The sequence below is a fragment of the Marmota marmota genome, unplaced genomic scaffold (genome assembly GCF_001458135.2).
Source record: "Marmota marmota marmota unplaced genomic scaffold, marMar, whole genome shotgun sequence".
Classification (NCBI taxonomy): domain Eukaryota; kingdom Metazoa; phylum Chordata; class Mammalia; order Rodentia; family Sciuridae; genus Marmota; species Marmota marmota.
In genome coordinates, this window is record NW_026000327.1 from 667,311 (window position 1) to 685,324 (window position 18,014).

Genomic DNA, 18,014 nt, shown 5'->3' on the forward strand with positions numbered 1-18,014 from the left:
AAAAGGCAATGATGAGTGGCATCTATATGTCAAAGCCCACCAACACCACATCAGGAAACATACTGTTCAACTCATGGGAAACAATCTCCTTCTGGTTTGGGTCTTGAATCATAGGCCTGTTTGAAACATGTCCACATGGGTAAGACATGAATACATGGAAAAGACATGAATACATGGAAGGAGAGCCCTAATTGGTGAGAAATAGACTTCTAAGATTGCAGATGGCTTCAAGTGAAGTTTCTGTAGGAAACACAGCTGTGAAGTAGGCAAAGTACATCAGCAAGGCAGGACTGAATGTTAAACAGAAGTCAAAATTCCATGAGAATGCTTTGTTCACAGTATTTCTACGATAAGGAATTTATCCCAAGCAAATGATCAGAACTATGTATGAAGATATGAGACAAATTATAACTAGGACAAAAAGGGGAAAAATCCTTTTAGATACACTTAGAATATAAGTCCAATAAGCCACATTAGGCCCTTAAAATAGGCAAGTCATTATACTGAACTATCAAGAAAATCACTCCAAATGTTGCTATGTAAAAAAGCAGATTGCAAAAACATGTGGCCAGCCTATGTCTGATTTCTTAAAAAGTAAAAAGCAAAAGGGAGAAATGTGGGGGGAAGCATGAGAAGAAGGGAAGATTGTGTGGATATGTTACCTCTCGCAGCAGGATGGTTAAATTAAGGATGCTGAGATGGGGTGTTATCTTGGATTTTCTGAGTGGGCTCCCTGACACCATAAGCATTGTTTTAAGAGGGAAGTAGGAGGGTCTCCTGGTGGAAGAGATGAGACAATGGAAACAGCTGGAGAGAATTAAGATGCTAAGCGGCAAACTTGGTAAGTGTAGGAAGAAGCCATGGGAAAGGAATGGGGTAGTCTCTGGAAGCTGGAAACAAACAAATTGTTTCAGAGTCTCAAAGGACAGCCCTGCCAACACCTTGACTTTAGCTCAGTAAGGCTGATGTCAGACTTGACAGACTTCTGATCTTGAGAATGGTAATAAATTAATGTTTTAAAACACTAAGTTTATAGCAATTTGTTACAGCAGTCACAGGAAACTAATTCAGTGCCGGTTTCTGGCTGAGGTGGTAAGCAACTCTGCCTGCTCTTTGTTGTCCTGCAATGTTTATTTTTCTGCAACAACTATTGAGAAACAACTCAAGACTCATGAATTCACCTCCAGGGTCTAAACCACTATCTGTGGTTTCAGGAAGCCACTAATGGGCTGAGGGTGGTGATTTGGAAAGTATCCCCTACAGAAAATGGGGTACTACTCAAATCACAGCTTGGACAGCACTTCTCTAACTGGTTCCAAGCACAGCAACACACTAATGTCAAAGCAGGACATGTCCAATCAGAGAGGAAACAGGGGCTCAAAGATGCTAGGACACCTGCTCATGTCGATGCAACTTAAGTAGTGACACAGGTGGCTTTGCTCCAGAGAAACTGTCTTTGTGGCTTTGGATGCTTTGGTGCCACTCCATAGGATGTGCTTTGGTTACTGGAAAGTCAGCAGGTGTGACATGACCAAAGCCATAACAAGCACGTTCATGACTGGGCTTGTTCTGTTATGTACCTGCCAAGGCCATGCCCAGGCCTGATTGCTGGTACCAGGAGGAAGAGGAGAGGTCCGTGGTGTAGAGCCCAGCTTGGATCAGTCACTGATCTACAAACATGTGAGCTAAGTCAATACTGTGCACTCTACACTGTTGAGATTTCATAGTACTTGTTACACACCAGTATTGATGCAAGAGCTAATTGATACAACCTGTGTTTCACACTTTTTCTGACTACAACAGATTAGCCTTAACCAGATAGGCAAGATACAAGCATACAATCAATACTAAAGTTTACTCAAATGGCTTAGGAATCTGATACATGGTGAAGATATAAGAGTGTGTGTGTTTTTTTTTCTTTTGATGGTGGGGATTGATCTTGACATGACTCCCATGTGCTCTACAAATGAGCTACACCCCAATATTCTGATGCTTTTAAAAAATCTGCAACATAGGTAAATCAAAGACATGCTCCATTCACTCAAAGAGACATTATTTATTTAGTTAAAATCAAGCAAGATGATCTGTTGATAGAAAGTGTCAAGCATGAAATCTGCACACATTTGCCACTGTGGACTGCTGGACACAAGCCGCAGACAACACCCCTGACCAAAAGAAAGCTTGCTACACAGAGCGTCCCACAGCTGTGCTACGACAGAGGGTGAGGATCAGCCACCACCTACGAATGCCCAGGGCCAATCAATAGCACCAGATTGTTTTTATATGTAAGAACATCACTATATACAAGATATGTACACCGCTCACTGGAATCTTTGGGTCCCCGCTAACCAGACATTTAAGAGGCAAACAGGGTTACAGATGAGAAAGTTGTGATTATGTGTGCTTTACCAAAAGGATACTAGAGCACTATGTATTGCTACGTAGAAGAAAGTCCTAAAAAAGACACAAAAGGGCTGGGTGCAGACACACACATTTGATTCTTCACATTTTACACACGTTATCATTAAAATGATCACAATACTGTATGTGAGGGGAAAGGATCACAGGTAAAAAGCTTTGTCTAAATTAAAAATACAACATTCTAAAATCACTTGAGGGGGTCTATGGACAGTCAGCTTCGGCTTGTCTGCCCTGACTGACATCCACAGCAAGGGGCCACCAGGTGGGAAGGGGCAAGATGCCACAGAACAATGGCAGGGCGGGGACGTTTCAAGTTAGAAGTAGCTGAATTCGACAGGAACAAACACTTCTGAAGAGGCCTTCAGCCTTTGGGCATGTGTAGGATGCCGCAAAGGCAAGGTTTACTGCCTGCATCGTGGAAGCTTGCCAGTTTGGACTCTGGTGTACAGAATGCATTATGGCATCAACACAGTGCCTCTGGAGCCCAGCTCAGCAATTCTGGCTCAGGAAGTGTGGATTCAGGTTCTTTAAGACATGCGCGAGTGTGCATGAGCACATACGTGTGGGTGTGTGAATATGTGTTTTGGGAAGGCTATGGTCACTGATGACAGAGGAACTCCTGCACCTGCTAGAAATTTCTTTTAAGGGATTAAGGGGAAATTAAGATTCAAAGGATCCTTTGATAAAATAAATGCTCTAATATCCCCTAAACATCAAGTCATCCGAGGGACTTGCTTACCATCATTAACCATGCATCTAGTCCAGTGAAGATGTTCTGAGGAAACACACCAGATCTACAATTACTACATAAAATAAGTATGTAATGAGCAAACCACCAGCGACTGAGAATCTTTTCAATGTGCTTATCTGCCATGCACATATCCTCTTTGGTGAAGTGTGTGCCCAAGTCTTTCGCCCACTTTTTAAATTGGGCCGTTTTTTTTCCCCCTACCATTGGGTTTGGGGAGTTCTTTGTACATTCTGGATACAAATCCTTTGTCAGAGACATGGTTTGCAAGTGTTTTCTCCCAGTCTATGACTTGTCAATTGGGAATCCAGGCATGAGTATTGTTTTAATGAGTAAGACTCTCTTTACAACCAAGACATAGGGCACAGAATCTTTAAACACTGTGGCAGAAAAAGATCAAGTGTGGGAATAGACAGTCCACAGAACCTCTGAAAAACCAGAGGAAGAAGTCTTCCAGTATAAGGAATGCAGCCCTCAGGCAACAACAGACTTGGAGGACAAAAGAGAAAACAAGCCAATTATCATTAATGATCATATGCACACAAAGTTAATGTTCTGGGTGGAAAAGTCATTTAAAAATATTCCATAGGTTTTGGGAAACTAACAAGAACATTATTACTGGACATACTTTTAACCACGTAATTTTACTTGGCTGGAAAACATTATACTGATGTCAGTGAGAACTACAGGTATTTGTTCTGTGTGTGGGTGTGTTTTAAAGCATGCATGCGATTTAAGTGGCAATTTTAATCTTCGAATGAATGCACCCAACATGTAGGTTGTTCATTTCACAGCTGGTTTTTAACCATTAGGAAACCTTTCACCTTTCCCATACATTAATAAATTATCAGCAGCATCATCATCATGAGTTTTGCTGGGTCAGGTAACATCATCAGATGATAGAGACAACAAATGACCACACTGTTGGATGAGCAAGGACAAAACACAGCAGCCCGTGTCCGGGTGAGTCACAAGAGAAGTGCGCCAGGATCTCCCCTCTCAGGCACCCCCAGGACATGCTTGGTGACTTCCCGGAGCTGGTTTGGCATCCGAGGACAGGAGGAACGGCAGGCCCACTGCTGAAAATGACCACGTGCCTGTACCGCAGGCCCAGCCCACGTCCTCCATGGGGCCTCGCCAGCCAGCAGAGCCCAGCTTCATGTGGAGTCATGCATGATACAAACTCTGCTCAGCATTCCAAAGCAAAATCAAAAAATTAAATAAACATCCCACACAAACACGGACATTATTGCTTTTCTACTAGCCACTGTGCTATACGGAGGAATCTCGCTCCGGGACATAAATACAGGCTGGGGTTTCCACTTGCATCCTTGGGAACGGAGCTTGAAGGATTTGTGTCTGACCTCTGCTGGGGACAGGTCTCTTATTTGCCTCCTTCGGGCTGCAGGCTGTCAAACAGGCACTTCAGCTGCTCTTCCCCGAGGTGTATTTTGTCTTCCAGCTCCCTCTGCTCAATGATGAGGGCCGACTTCATCTTCACAAAGTGCGCATAGTCTGCCAGGCTGTCCTCGCTGAGGTAGGCGGCCAGGATGTCAGACACGATGCGCTCGCGGCGGTCCAGGTTCTCTTTGAGTTCCTTGGCATCCTCATGCTGCTGGATGAGGACTCTCTGCTTCTCGAGCAGCGACTGCTGTTGAGGGACAGGGAGAGAAAGAAGCCTGTTGAGGGCCAGGACTAAGGCAGGGGTTCCAGCTAACCCCTTGAAAACCAGGCAGCTTGGGGGGGGGGGGGCTGGTCCCACAGCTGTCCATCGGATTATCCAATGGAATCCACACAGAAATGTTCGGGAAATGGGCAGCATGAGCCCCGAGGCTGTGGCAGGCTCTTGCCTCAGTCCTCTGGGGAGCGGCTTAGGGGGTCCCTGTGGGTCTCCTGCCACTGTCTGCCTCATTCCTTCCTGTCTGCCTTGAACAGTCAACAGAAATCATGATGAGCAAAAGGGTAATCAGGTGACCAGAAACTCAGACTTCTGAGATGTTCATAAGGGGCAAACAAGTTGGGGATTCGGTGTCAAAGCCATCTCCTGACAACACTGTGGGCAAGGTGGGGAAAGGGAAATGGCCTAAAGAAATTCCAGAGTGGGATTTCTAAACTTTGTGCCAGAGAGAGCCTGTGAGTGTACTGCCAGACAAGGACAAAGTAAGGAGCAGAGCAGGATAGAAGGGAGGACTAAAAGAGGCCTTGGGATCAGTCCCCGTCACTTCCTACAAGGGCCCTCTTTTGGGAACCAGGAGACCCTGTTCCCAACACATGACACAATCGCTCTCTCTGCTCACAGAACACAGCTAGCTTCCCTACCCCCTCCAAATTGAAGGAAAACTCAGAAAGGATGAGATGAACGTTTTCTCTGTCTTCATATTCAGGCTGGCAGATGCCAACGTTCACTTTCAAGGAGCAAGTTTCTTCCTTTCTTTTCTGGTGCTGGGGATGGACTCTGGGCCAAGCTCATGCAAGCCAGGCACAGGCTGTAGCATTGAGTGACACCCCCAGCCGGAGTTCCTGACTTTTACCTAAGCACCAGCATATCTGTTCTGTTGCTTTGCGCTGTTGCAGTGGGTGCTGAACAGTGGCCAAAGGAAAGAACACAAGGACACGGTGGCACTTTGCAAGGTGCCAAACACAAAAAAAAGTCAGTGAAGAGGAATTATCACAATAAACAGTGTCCCAAACCAGGAACTGCCCTCAGCATGCTACTCCTGAGGAATGCCCACAGCAACAAGCACTCACAGGGTCCTGCCAGCTTCAGTGGAACACCCGGGTCCTCGGGTGTGTGGAAGGAGGAGACGGTATACTTTCATGGAAAGAGACTAGGTCAGGCCAATTCATTCCAATCAAAAGGTAAACAGATGTTAATTGGTTCAAGGATTGCAGTTCAGGTTGTAAAAAATCAGCAGGCCTCATCAGTGCCTGGAAGCTACTGAGATGGACGGGGTGGTGGGCATTTTATTAATCATAAGGGTGATTATTTTAAAGGCCAACTGTGCGCAAACAATGAAATTAGATGTTTTTCTGATATTCATCCTATAAGGTAAAGCCAACAAGGTAGATATTATTCCCCTTATTTTGCATATAATATAATTAAAAGACCCAGTGAGAAATGTCCCCAGAGCAGCACACTTGAGGACTGGGAGAAATGTTGGACAAGCCCTTTACTTCTTTCTAGACCTCTGGACACACTGGTGCTAAATCACAGCAGCAGCAATCATAAAACACCATCAACAGCTGAGTCAGGAGGAGAAAAATCTCCACCCATGGACATGGGTTCCAAGGAGAGATTATTGTGAGTAATGATCAGAGGGAATAAATAAAAAGATGTCAAAGAGAGACAATGTTCTTTGGGAGGGCTCCCAGCAGCTCTGCAGCCCAGTGACAATGGCTCAATTCTTTGCACTCCTACCCCAATTCCCTTCATCTAACATTCTCTTTCCCTACATTAAAAGGAAAGAGAGGTGGGTGAGCACTGGATATTTCAATAGCATCTTGCACTGGGAGGTGGACAGGCCACATATAAACAGCGCTAGGCTTCAAAGAGCTGACTTTCCCAACACCCCAAGGACAGCCTTCCCACAAGACTGCCCTGTTCCCATTTCCCAGCTGGATGTGTCTATAGATACCCGGTCACCAGGAGACGGACTGTCATCCAAATTATTGAGGGCATTTTCCACCCGGGCCAGGCGGCCTGACAGCGAGAGCAGAAGGTTCACCACTTTGTCCAGGTCCCCGATGAACATCCGGAACTTGTCAAATTCATTGGGTTTGCACACATCTTTTGCGATGGCCTCCACCTCGTCACCAAGTGCATTGTTGGCCTGGATATCCTCCAGCAGGCTCTCCCGGGCTTCCCGGAGCACTTGCAGTTTGCGACTGATGCTGTCGATGAGTTCCTGCTATTGGGGCAAGGGTGGTATGGACATACTCATTAGCACTGCCCCAAGCCAGGTGCCCCTAGTTACTGCGACGGCAGCACATGCCACCTGGGTGGAATTCAGCAGAACTGAGTGAAAATCAATTTTCCCGTTACCAAACAATGGAGGAATTTTATAAGATTAGAGGAAGGAGGAGGACTCCTGGCTAAATTACTGATATTTGATAAATATAAGTGAATACATAAAATTACACAGATAAATAAATGAAAAGTAAAGCTTATTCTCATTCTGTTAATGTCCTATCGGACAATACTGGAGTTGTCCCAGTTATTCACAGTAGAAGCCATTCCAACCTGTATCTTTGCAAGGATTCACATAGTCCATGTGATACTTTATGCTTTGTCCTTTGGAATTTTCCAAATTAAAGATTTACACACAAATTATTGAGTTTCATGTCTAGTACTAAAACCTAGGATTCAAAGTGCCCTCTACATATAATTAGCAATTAAAAATTAAGACAAAGGGATGTCAGCGACTGTAAAGGGTTGTCTTTTAATATAACATATTGACTTTGACTTAAAATGGAAACAAATGACTATTTTTTTTATTATGGCAAAATATACATAAGACTTGCTATTCTTATTCCTGCCCCCTCCCTTTTCTTTTTAGTGCTGGAATATAACCCATGGCTTCATGAGGTGCCCCAGCCCTCATCTTTAGCAGTTTTAAAGTGTACATTAAGGACATTCACACTGCTGTGTAACCGTCACCAGTACCCACCTCCACAGCCCCTCCACCTTCCCCAGTGGAAACTATGTAAGTAGTAAACACTAACTCTAGATCCCAGCACCCACACCAACATCGAGCATTTTTTTAAAAAAATCACAAAATGTGAAAGGTATGAGCAGGGATTGTATCCTCTAGGTTCAATCTGCCTTCTGTTGATCAGCATGTCTGGCCCTGCCACAGATTAAATGGTAAGCTGTTTTACAGCCAGCCAGTCTCAATGCTGATTAATCTGCACAATTCTCCTAAGAAGGACCACATGGAGTTTATAAATTTCTTTGGCTTTTCTAGGTCAGGATGTCAAGACATTTTCTCCTTACAATTAACAACAACAACCCACCCCCGCAAACCAAACAGATGAGTCTAGATTCATTTCTCCCTTTTGCTCCCTCTCGTACTGGGGATTAAACCTGGGGCCTCATGCATGCTAGACCCTTCTACATCCCAGCCCTTCTTTTATGTTGTGCTCACGTGTACATATGCACACACATTCTCCTGTGTGTCTGTTCACCAGACTATCTGCAGAGATTGTTTAAACCATATTCATTATGCCAAGTGAAATATGCCAGACCCCCAAAAATCTGATATGCAGAAGCTGGACCAAAATAAGGAAAAAATAAAGTTGTGGGGTGGAGGGCCGTGGTGGTTTCCATGAAAATAGGAGAGAGATCAGTGGATTAGAGAAAGGGGATTGTAGGGTGGGGGAGAGGAGGAATGTGAAGAGGGAAGAGGAGTGGAATGAATCTGAACAAACTTTCCTATGTATATTTACAAATATACCACAGTGAATTTCATCTTCAAGTATATCTATGATGCATTAATTTAAAATATATATATAAATGTAAGAAAGAACACTGAGAGTAGAGAAAAGGAAATGGGGAGAATGAAGGGGAGGGAAAGGGGAAATACCAGTGACTGAATTGGAGGAAATTGTATTCCATGCTTGTATAATTATGCCAAGATGAACCCTAATATTAAGTATAACTAAAATGAACTAATAAATTATTTAAAATGCACTTTCAAATCCCATAGTTGAGAAAATGCCATATTTTAGATACTGATCATTTGAGCGAAAAGCACAAAACAGAAAGTACAGAGAACTTTCCAGATTCTTACCTGATGCCAGTACTGACTTAAGTAACTAATTTCAGCCAATGGAGATACCTCAGACAGAAGAGGATCCTAGCCAGTGTTATATGTTTGTTTTGATGCAGGGGTGTGGCATGCTATGCAGTATTCTACCATTGAGCTACCTACCCCCAGCCCCTCAATAATTATTCAGTGCTATCAACTGAAGAATGAATGTGATGAAGATCTCACACCAGCACATGAAAACTGTCCTTCAAAACCCACCTCTACTGGACTGCCCTGAAACTGGGCACTCTGAAGAGAGTCTAAATGCCTTTATTGATTCTTTGATGTTTTATAGAAATTTTTATTTAAAAATATATTCCCTTTGTTAAAGGGCCATTAAAAGGTACAGATACCGGCTTCCAAGGATTCTGAGACAAGACCTGACTCAGGGTGGCACATAAATATAAAAAAAAAACGGCTCTCAACATCAGGCAGGGTGCTGAGGTTTCACCACTGTGGAATGTGCTGCCCGACAAGCCCACCCACTTCTTTTCTGTAGCACGTGGCATTCCGGGAGGCCAGGATAAGACTATGTGGTAGCCAGGTACATGTTGCCTCTACCTCTCCATTGAGATGGGCCAAAGCTTGGGGGTTGGCTCCCAGGACACCTCTCTTTCTCCCACTGGCTTAGCCCCAGACACCCTCCTTTGGTTTCATTCCATGGACAAAGCAAGGCCTTTTCTTTCTGGGCTTTGCATTCACTTCCTTGTTTAAAAAGGAAGTTGTAAACCTCAGAGATTCGAAATTTAAACCACCTCCTGAAGAATGCCCATAAGGTGGGCAGAGTCCATCTAAGCTACCCCAGATGTAGAAACTTACTTAGCCCACCTAGCATGATGCTTCCTTATAGGCCACCAGAATCTCTCATATATTGTATCCCTGCTTAAGAGCTCCCACTCCCTCACACTTTCATATGTTGACAGAATTTGAAGGCCTGGTATGGGAAGGTAATTAGGGTTGGGGTCATGAGACTCCTATGATGGCATAAGTGGCTTTATAAGAGGAAGGGAGATCTGAGCTAGTGGCCTACACTGTCTTACATACAATGCTCTCCACCATGTTACAATGCAGCAAGAAGGCCTTTGTCAGGTGCCAGCACCCTGCTCTTGAACTTCCAGCCTCCAGAACCTTGAGCTAAAATCTCTATTCTTCATAAATTGTAGTTGGTGACATACTATTATAGCAATAGAAAATGGATCTCTCTCTCTCTCTCTCTCTCTCTCTCTCTCTCACACACACACACACACACACACACACACTCATATATAAAAGGAGGCTGGTAGTGTGGCTTAGTGGTAAAGCACTTCCTTAGCATGTTTGAAGCCCTGGGTTCTATCCCCAGCACTGCAAACATAGAGGACAACGTGCAATTGGGGTTTTGCTATTTTCCCTTATTAAGCAGCTATAGAGCAGGTAGTCAATCAAATCCTGATGTACACTATGCTCACTGGTAGACATACCTCTACTGGTGTATGCTCTGTGAACAAGCATGACATCATGAATGTGTGAGTGCTGGACACGGGGGAAAAAGAGCGTAGCAGTAGCCTGTCAAATCAAGGAAAAAAAATAGGACCGCAGAATTGCTGACAACACAGAGAGCTGTGATTTATATAGCATGTACAATGGCCAAACATATGTTTATTCAACTGAAAATCTAAGTTGGCTTTGACCTCACAGTAACTCACTCAGTCCCAAAGCAGTCATTTCTGGTGAAGAAGGATCCCAACTCAGAGCAGAGGGACAGAGTGGCACCCAGATGGAGGTGGGTGGCATCCAGGCATGCACTTACAAAATCCATTACATCCTGTCTAAGACCCTGAACCCAGGGTCTTAGACAGCCTAATGTAGGTAGTCCTCTATATTAGGCTAGAATTAAATTGAAATGGTTCAGAATGTGTGGTTTTACTTGTATGTCTTGCAGTTTTTATGGTGATGGGGATTAAATATTATAACATTCTACCAATGAGCTATGTCCCCAGGCTTTTTTATTTTTTGGAAACAGGGTTTTACTAAATTGCCCAGGTTAGCTGTGAACTTGTGATCCCCTGCCTCAGCCTCCTGAGCAGCTAGGATTACAGCATGCACCCAAGCCTGGCTGACTTTTCTTATTTTATGAGAAACAACTGAAAAAGTTTCCGGTTCTTTTTTTTTTTTTTTTTTAAGAGGAGATTCTGTAATCAGAATAAAGCAACGTTATCCTGAGCCAGAGTAACACCTCTAAAAGCCCCAAGTCCAAAACTCTCACTTTCCATTTCCCTATTTAACTCCTCGAACCAAAAAATCATTGCTTCCTAAAGTGAAAATAGTGCCCTTCATAATATATCTATCATGATTAAAACCAGTCAGTAATTTTTTAAAAATTAATTTTTAGTTGTAGTTGGACACAATTCCTTTATTTTACTCATTTATTTTATGTGGTGCTGAGGATCGAACCCAGGGCCTCGCACGTGCTAGGTGAGCACTCTACCACTGAGCTATATCCCCAGCCCAGTAATATTTTTTAAATCACTAATGACATAGACTCTGAACATAATTATTTACAAAGGTCTTGTTTTAAAAAACAAATCAGTAATTTTTTATACAAATTCCTTCCATTATGCTGGGTCCTCAGCTTGCATTAAAAGTACTGATCCCCCCCCCCTACCCCAATACTGGTTACCTCCTTTTCTTACCCCAGTACTGATAATTATAGCAAACTCAAGGCCCTTAAAATAAACACCACATGCTGCCCTCTGAACCTAGTTTTATTTGACAGTGCCATAGTCTCTTTATGCTAAATATAACAGGTAATTACTCTAATGTCACATGTCTGGCTACTGATACATGTGAAGGTTTAAAGCTGACATTATAGCAGTGACACTGGCATTGAGACAACTCTGTCCCTACAGTGACTGTCATGATTGTCTACAAATCGAGTACTATTTGTACCTCATCTCCAAGCTGACCCCTTGTCCACGAAGCTCCAGCCCCTGGCCTCTTCTGCTTCTCCAAAAACTTGTTCCCAGGCTTGCCTGCTGTAGGACCTCTGCACCCACCAAATCCCCTTCTGCCTCTATTAGACATCCCAGAGTTTGCCCCTGATGTCAGTCTGGTTCTCTCATTACAGTAACCCCCTCATTACAACCTCCTCTAGGTCACACTCATGTGTCTCTATGCCTTGACATAGTGAGTCAAGGATGTACAAACTTTCTGTCAGGGAACAGAAAATATTATTTTAGACTTTGCAGGCTATTAGATTACTGTTGTAATCAGTCAATTTTGCCATCCTATGAAAGCCACCATTGACCCTGTGTAAATGAATGGATGTGGCTTTGTGAATAAAACTTTATTTACATAAGCAGGTGGTGGGCCAGGTTTGCTATGCCTGTATCATATATTTATCTTTGTGGTGGCTGTTCATCTCTCCCATGAGATGAGAAGAAGTATTTTGTCTACTCTGAACTCTCAAGGGCCTCAGTGAATTCTTAGGAGTTGAACACCTGATGGCTTTTGGCTGACAAGGTACTTTCTGATCCAATGTTTGATTTATTTATGATCAAACACTGAGTTACAGATATTTGAAATTGATATTCAAGGAAGACAGGTGACTCACTGATGGTCAGACAATTAGGTCCCCTGGATTTTAATTGTGGTAGAAGGAACTATATTTAACTTAAAATTAAAGAGATTGTTATCCACTTTACCTAATTTGACATTGACTCCTATTAGAAAAAGATGGCAGAAAGACTCTTACAGAAAGATGAGAACAAAGAATTCATCATAAAGGGCTTTCTAAAGTTGTCCCACATTTCCTTGTCCTACATGAAAGCTAAACACAAATGCCCTCAGAAATGTGGTGTAGAGTTTCTGCTAGAGTAGAAAAGTGTGGTCCCAACACCTCCTGCCTGCCTGTTTCCCTCAGCACATTTCGTTTTTTGTGAGACAGGCTGGCCTTGAATTCCTGGGCTCAAGCCATCCTCCTATCTCAGCCTCCAGGGCAAACTGGGCTCCAGATGCCTGCCACCACACCCAGCTTAAAGTATAGTTATATTTTGGAATTCCTCTTTCCTACCTTCTTCACTGACAGGTCATGGTCCAAGTCACTCCCCGAGTACTCCTCAGGCTCCTGCTGCTCCTGCAGGTCCTTCATCTTGATCAGTAGCTCCGCCTTGGGGGCTGATGTGCTGTAATAGGTGGAAGTGGTGGCCAGAGACACGGAGGCAGGCACACTTGGCTCTTCCTTCCTGGGTAAGGAGGTCAGAACTTCAATTAACTGCAACCAGATGTACAGACATGTCCCTGGGTTGTGACAAATATAAGTTGGCACTAACAGAAAGACACCAGCCAGGGAGATGAGGTAGCCAAAGAGGAGGAAAAAAGGTAGTGATGAGGTTAAAACTAAAACAAAACTCCTCACCAAATAGATGCTTAGTCTATGCAACACCATTGGTTTTTTTTTTCCTTTTTTTTTTTTGTGTGTGTGTGTGAGTGATTTTATATATATATATATATATATATATATATATATATGAGAGAGAGAGAGAAAGAGAGAGAAAATGCGTGCATGTGCGTGTACTTACGCACATGCTTCCTGGTACCAGGAACTAAACCCAGGGTCTTACACATGCTAGCTTTTACCACGGGGCTATACCCTGAGCCCCTAGTAAACTGAAATGCTTAAAAAAAAAATCTAAGGAATGAAAGAGCTGTTCAATATCCATCCCATCCTCAGCCAAGAAGCAATTGTGATGTGCTTCAGAAAGATAGAAAGTCAGACAGACAGACAGCATACAGGTTAAACAGAAAAAAATAGTTGATAGGTCAATAGAAGATAGGAATAAAGGGAGGGAGGGAGGGAGGGAGGGAGAGAGAGAGAGAGAGAGAGAGACAGAAGACAAAACAGAGAGAGAGAGAGAGAGAGAGAGAGACAGAGAGAGAGAGAAGACAAAACAGATGGACAGATGGCCTCTCATACTAAGGCAGGGTTTCTCAGTACTAAGGGCATGTGGGTTGACAGCAGCATGCCTGGTCTCTTCTCACTAGATGACGGGAGCACTCCCCTCTCCAGCATGATAGCCAAACATGTCTCCAGAGATTGCCAAGTGCCCTCTGGGGCACACAATGGCCTCTACTGAGAATCTGTCTTAGGGGAAAGGAAACCTGTGCTCATTGTCATATCATGCCAGCCTCAAGCCAAGGAGCTCAGCAGCTACAGCTTGTATTATCATGCCTATGCCAGGCCCCAAAGTCACCACGCCCAGGGAGAGTGCTTTAAACTTCTGCCTTTTCTACTGGGATGCTCTCCAAAGTGCTAAGCAATGGAAACCATTATGAAAATCTGTGCCCCAAAGACTGGAATCACAAGCAGATGTGGCCCTCCTCCCTTTTTAAGCCAAAGCAGCTCTGGGCAGAATCATGCACCCGCTGGAAAGTGACATCCACTCACTTCTCCTCCGTGGTTCTGGGAGAGGGGATCTTGGGGAGCAGCTTCCTCCGCTGCTGTGCTTCCTCTAGGAGATGTTCATCTTTGGGGAATATTCCCTCCATTAGGTCCATGGTGGTTTTGATTTTCACGCTGGGATCCAGGATATCAGCCAGGGATTTATCCTTTCCCACGATCTCCCTGGCCAGCTCCTCCGACTTCAGGTCTTCAATGGTCTTCTCTTTAGTCTTCATGTAGCTGAGCCCAGGAGGGGAGGCACAGACATTCTTTGCAGGTGGTATGGGGGTGCTGGAGGGCTGGGGCTCCAGAGAATGGGCTTTGTGTGGGGCCTCAGTCTCAGCACCATGGCGGGTATACACGCAGAAGCGGGAGTAGCACTGTTCGGATGTGCTCAGGGTCTTGATCTGATCTCTCTCCAGACCACTGGGCAGCACAGGCAGCTCAGCTGGGCGCGCCAGGCTCTGGCGGCTCTCCTTCTCAGGCTGGCTCTCCGAGTGCACGATCTTGATGGGCACCATCTTCACGGTGGTGTTGTTGTCCATCACCCGCTCGATTCTGGAAAGAGAAGAGTTGTCCTCTGAAATCCTTGCAATAGATGGACTCCAACCTAGGACTTAGACTGGTGGGTCCCTTCCCAACAGGGAACCTGATTAAATCCCTGATCAACCACCCACCTGTAAGGAGCTGCCAGATCATATGTCCTAGATAAGACAGAGGTGGTTGAGAGGTTTTCCTCATGGGGTCTCTAGACCCTGAACAGTCTAATTAAAACTGTCAGCCACGCACCTATAGGCATTTGAGGGGATCTTCTTGGGTTTGTTGAGGAATATGAGGTCTGTTTAATGTTCATTTGTTTTTATTCCAATGATAGTGCAAACTTTAATAAGCCCTGCTTGGTTAAACTTAGAGCAAATAGGCATTTTTCACAGAATCATTATGAGTGCTTCAGGTCAGGGTTTCTCAGTGCAGATTGGCACACACCTGTTTGAGAATGTCCTCAGGGCCCCTTGGAGTCCGCACTGGGCACTTCTGCCCATGGGTCCCACTTCAAAGATTCTACAAGTGCATTCCACCCTCCACCGAACACCTCAGGCTACCTTTTGCATAGATTTTCAAATGACTGTGATGATCATCTCAGCAATAAACAGTGAACTTGCTACCCAACAAGGGGCACACGTTTCCTTAAAAAAGGGGGTGGTGAGGTGGGAAGGGCCTGGTAAAAGGAGCCAGGGAGGCTCCAACAGCACCCAAAGGGAGAGAATGGGAAGAAGACTCCTGGCCAACACCACAGGGCCTCACCCAGGACAACAAATGCTTGCTGCTCTCAGAGGTACCGAGCTGGGCCATGTTCATGGAGACTGTGCCCAAAAGGCTATGGGAGCCTAAGTGTTTTGAAAGAACACTCTGGGGAAAGAGAGCCATCTACTGGTGCCAGGAGGAAAAAACCTAGCCAAACTTCCACAACTCAAACTCGGATGTGTTTTGTTTTAAAATTTTATTTATTTGTCTTGAGTACAGAGGATGGTACCCAGGCCCTTGAGACAAGGGCTCTACCCAGCCCTTCTGATTCATTTTTTGCTAAGCTGCCCAGGCTGGCCTCCTGAGTTGCTGAAATTACAGGTCTGTACCACTGTACCACCATACCTGACTGCTTAGCTTTTATCTATCTATCTATCTATCTATCTATCTATCTATCTATTATGTGGTGCTGAAGATCGAACCCAGGGTCTCACACCTGTGAGACAAGTGCTCTACCACTGAGCTATGGCCCCAGCCCACGTTGCTTAGCTTTTTACCATTTAAAAAAAGTGCAGAAAAAAGTGAGTATGTTTATTTGCTTATTTACTCTTGAGTACAGAAGATGATACATAGGCCCTTGAGACAAGGGCTCGACCACTGAGCTATATCCCCAGCTAAGTACTATATGTGCAAGGAAAATACATCCCTAGTCTGCAAATACCTGTGGGTGACATAGATATAAATGCATTCTGCTCAGGTGAATAGAATGGCTCTTCTCATTGGAAAAGAGCAGTCCCCCGAGTTAAAATTCCAAGTAATTTCCCTCCAACAGTTATTTCCCAGGACCAACTTTAAATCCAGTGTCTTAAGCTACTGCAAGGCACCAGTTGCAAACCACCTGGGAAGGAGTCACTGAAACCAGCACCTATAGGAGAAACAGGATGAACACATGCTACCACCGCCACAGGACAATACCTTGTTGAATTCTCATCTTGGATGAGCAGGGGGGGTTTGTCTGTCAGCTTCTGGGGGGCGAACTGAGGCGAGGGGGAGCGAGAGGTCTCCATGGTGGTTGCCTGCAGGTGCTGGAACCTGGAAGGGGGCAGTGCTTCCGGCCGAGGATGGGACGTGTCCTCATTCACATGCTGGATGTCACACTCATGGGTGGTAGCCTTTGGGATGTCTTGAGGCTGGGTACTGCTGAACACAGAGGGGCTATGGGAGAGGGGCTGGTGGGTCACACACGCCTCCAGGGACACAGGGGACGGCGCTGGGATGGGCCTGCCAGGAGCAGCCGGCTGAGTGTCTGCAGGTGCACTGTACTTCCTGGGCTCGCGCTTGGGCGGTGGAGGCCTCTGCGGGGCTGGCCTCTTGGGGAGTGCTGCTGTGCTCACTGGCCACGAATCCTCTCCCTGAGCATGTGGGGACAAAGGGGTTCCCTGGGTCAGAGGTCCTGAGTCTTCCCGTGTGTTCTCTTCTGAGTACCTATAATCGCGGGGTAGAGTCCCTGCTCGGCCCCGGCCCTCCTGGGGCAGCTCTGGGGCTTCCCAAGTGTGGGATGATTCAGACAATGTGAACGGGGTCTGTGGGTTCTGATCTGGTGGGTCCTGTGGTGTTCCTGGGCTCACTGCCAGACCCTGGGCATCTGCTTGCCTAGAGGAAGAATGCAAAAGAACAAGTCAAGAATTCCAATTAGCACTCTCCCTGCATACACCTGAAACCCTTGACAATCCCCTTAAACCACTTTAAGGAGTTAAATCCACATATGCTTTCTCATACCTCATCCCCAGAAGACAACATGAGGCTGTATGTTGGTGTGGTATACCATAGAACACGAGGCATCAGGATGCATGAGCACCCACACCAACTGCACTTTTTCAATAAAAAATGACATGGAAGTTTTAGAAAACCAAGTTTTCCATATGAAAATTCTCAGCTCTGTTCAGAACTATGTACTTCAACTTATATTTTTATGTGGCTTTACGGAAACCTGTAATATACACAGGGGAAGACCTTTCTCAGATGGGCAGCCAGTCAATTCACTCAAAAAACCTTTAAAACCAGTCATGTGATATGATAAACGAGAAAAACAAAGGCAATTTTCTTTGGAAACAACCATGTCTCATGGATCTTTCGTGTCACATGAACACAGGTGTTTACACACATATACATACATAAAACACCTGTCACACACACACAGAGGCAGACTTCATATGCATGCTTACATGTTTATCAGTGCCGTCGCTGAAGCTTACAACTGTCAAATGTGCAACAAATGAGCCGGCCCTACCTTTGCCCACACATTCCTTCCTTCCATCCAAGAGTAATAAAACAGGCCTCAGATTTAAGGAAGTAGCTTTTTCCATTTAAAACAAAA

General features: G+C 44.9%; 1 protein-coding gene across 3 annotated transcripts in view; it reads right to left on the reverse strand.

The window, feature by feature from the left end:
• Positions 1-2,036: 2,036 nt before the first annotated feature.
• The window catches only part of Shroom2 (shroom family member 2), a 130,246-nt gene continuing 114,268 nt past the window's right edge, over positions 2,037-18,014 (reverse strand). For 2 of the 3 annotated variants that reach the window (XM_015505230.2, XM_048797388.1), the window contains 5 exons: positions 16,613-17,290; positions 14,402-14,953; positions 13,028-13,199; positions 6,805-7,077; positions 2,037-4,820 (listed from right to left, as the gene is read on the reverse strand). In XM_015505230.2, the coding sequence (XP_015360716.1) occupies positions 4,554-4,820; positions 6,805-7,077; positions 13,028-13,199; positions 14,402-14,953; positions 16,613-17,290 (1,942 nt within the window). In that variant the 3' untranslated portion in view covers positions 2,037-4,553. The remainder of the gene's footprint in view (positions 4,821-6,804; positions 7,078-13,027; positions 13,200-14,401; positions 14,954-16,612; positions 17,291-18,014) is intronic. The other variant, XM_015505231.2, reaches the window with a different exon arrangement.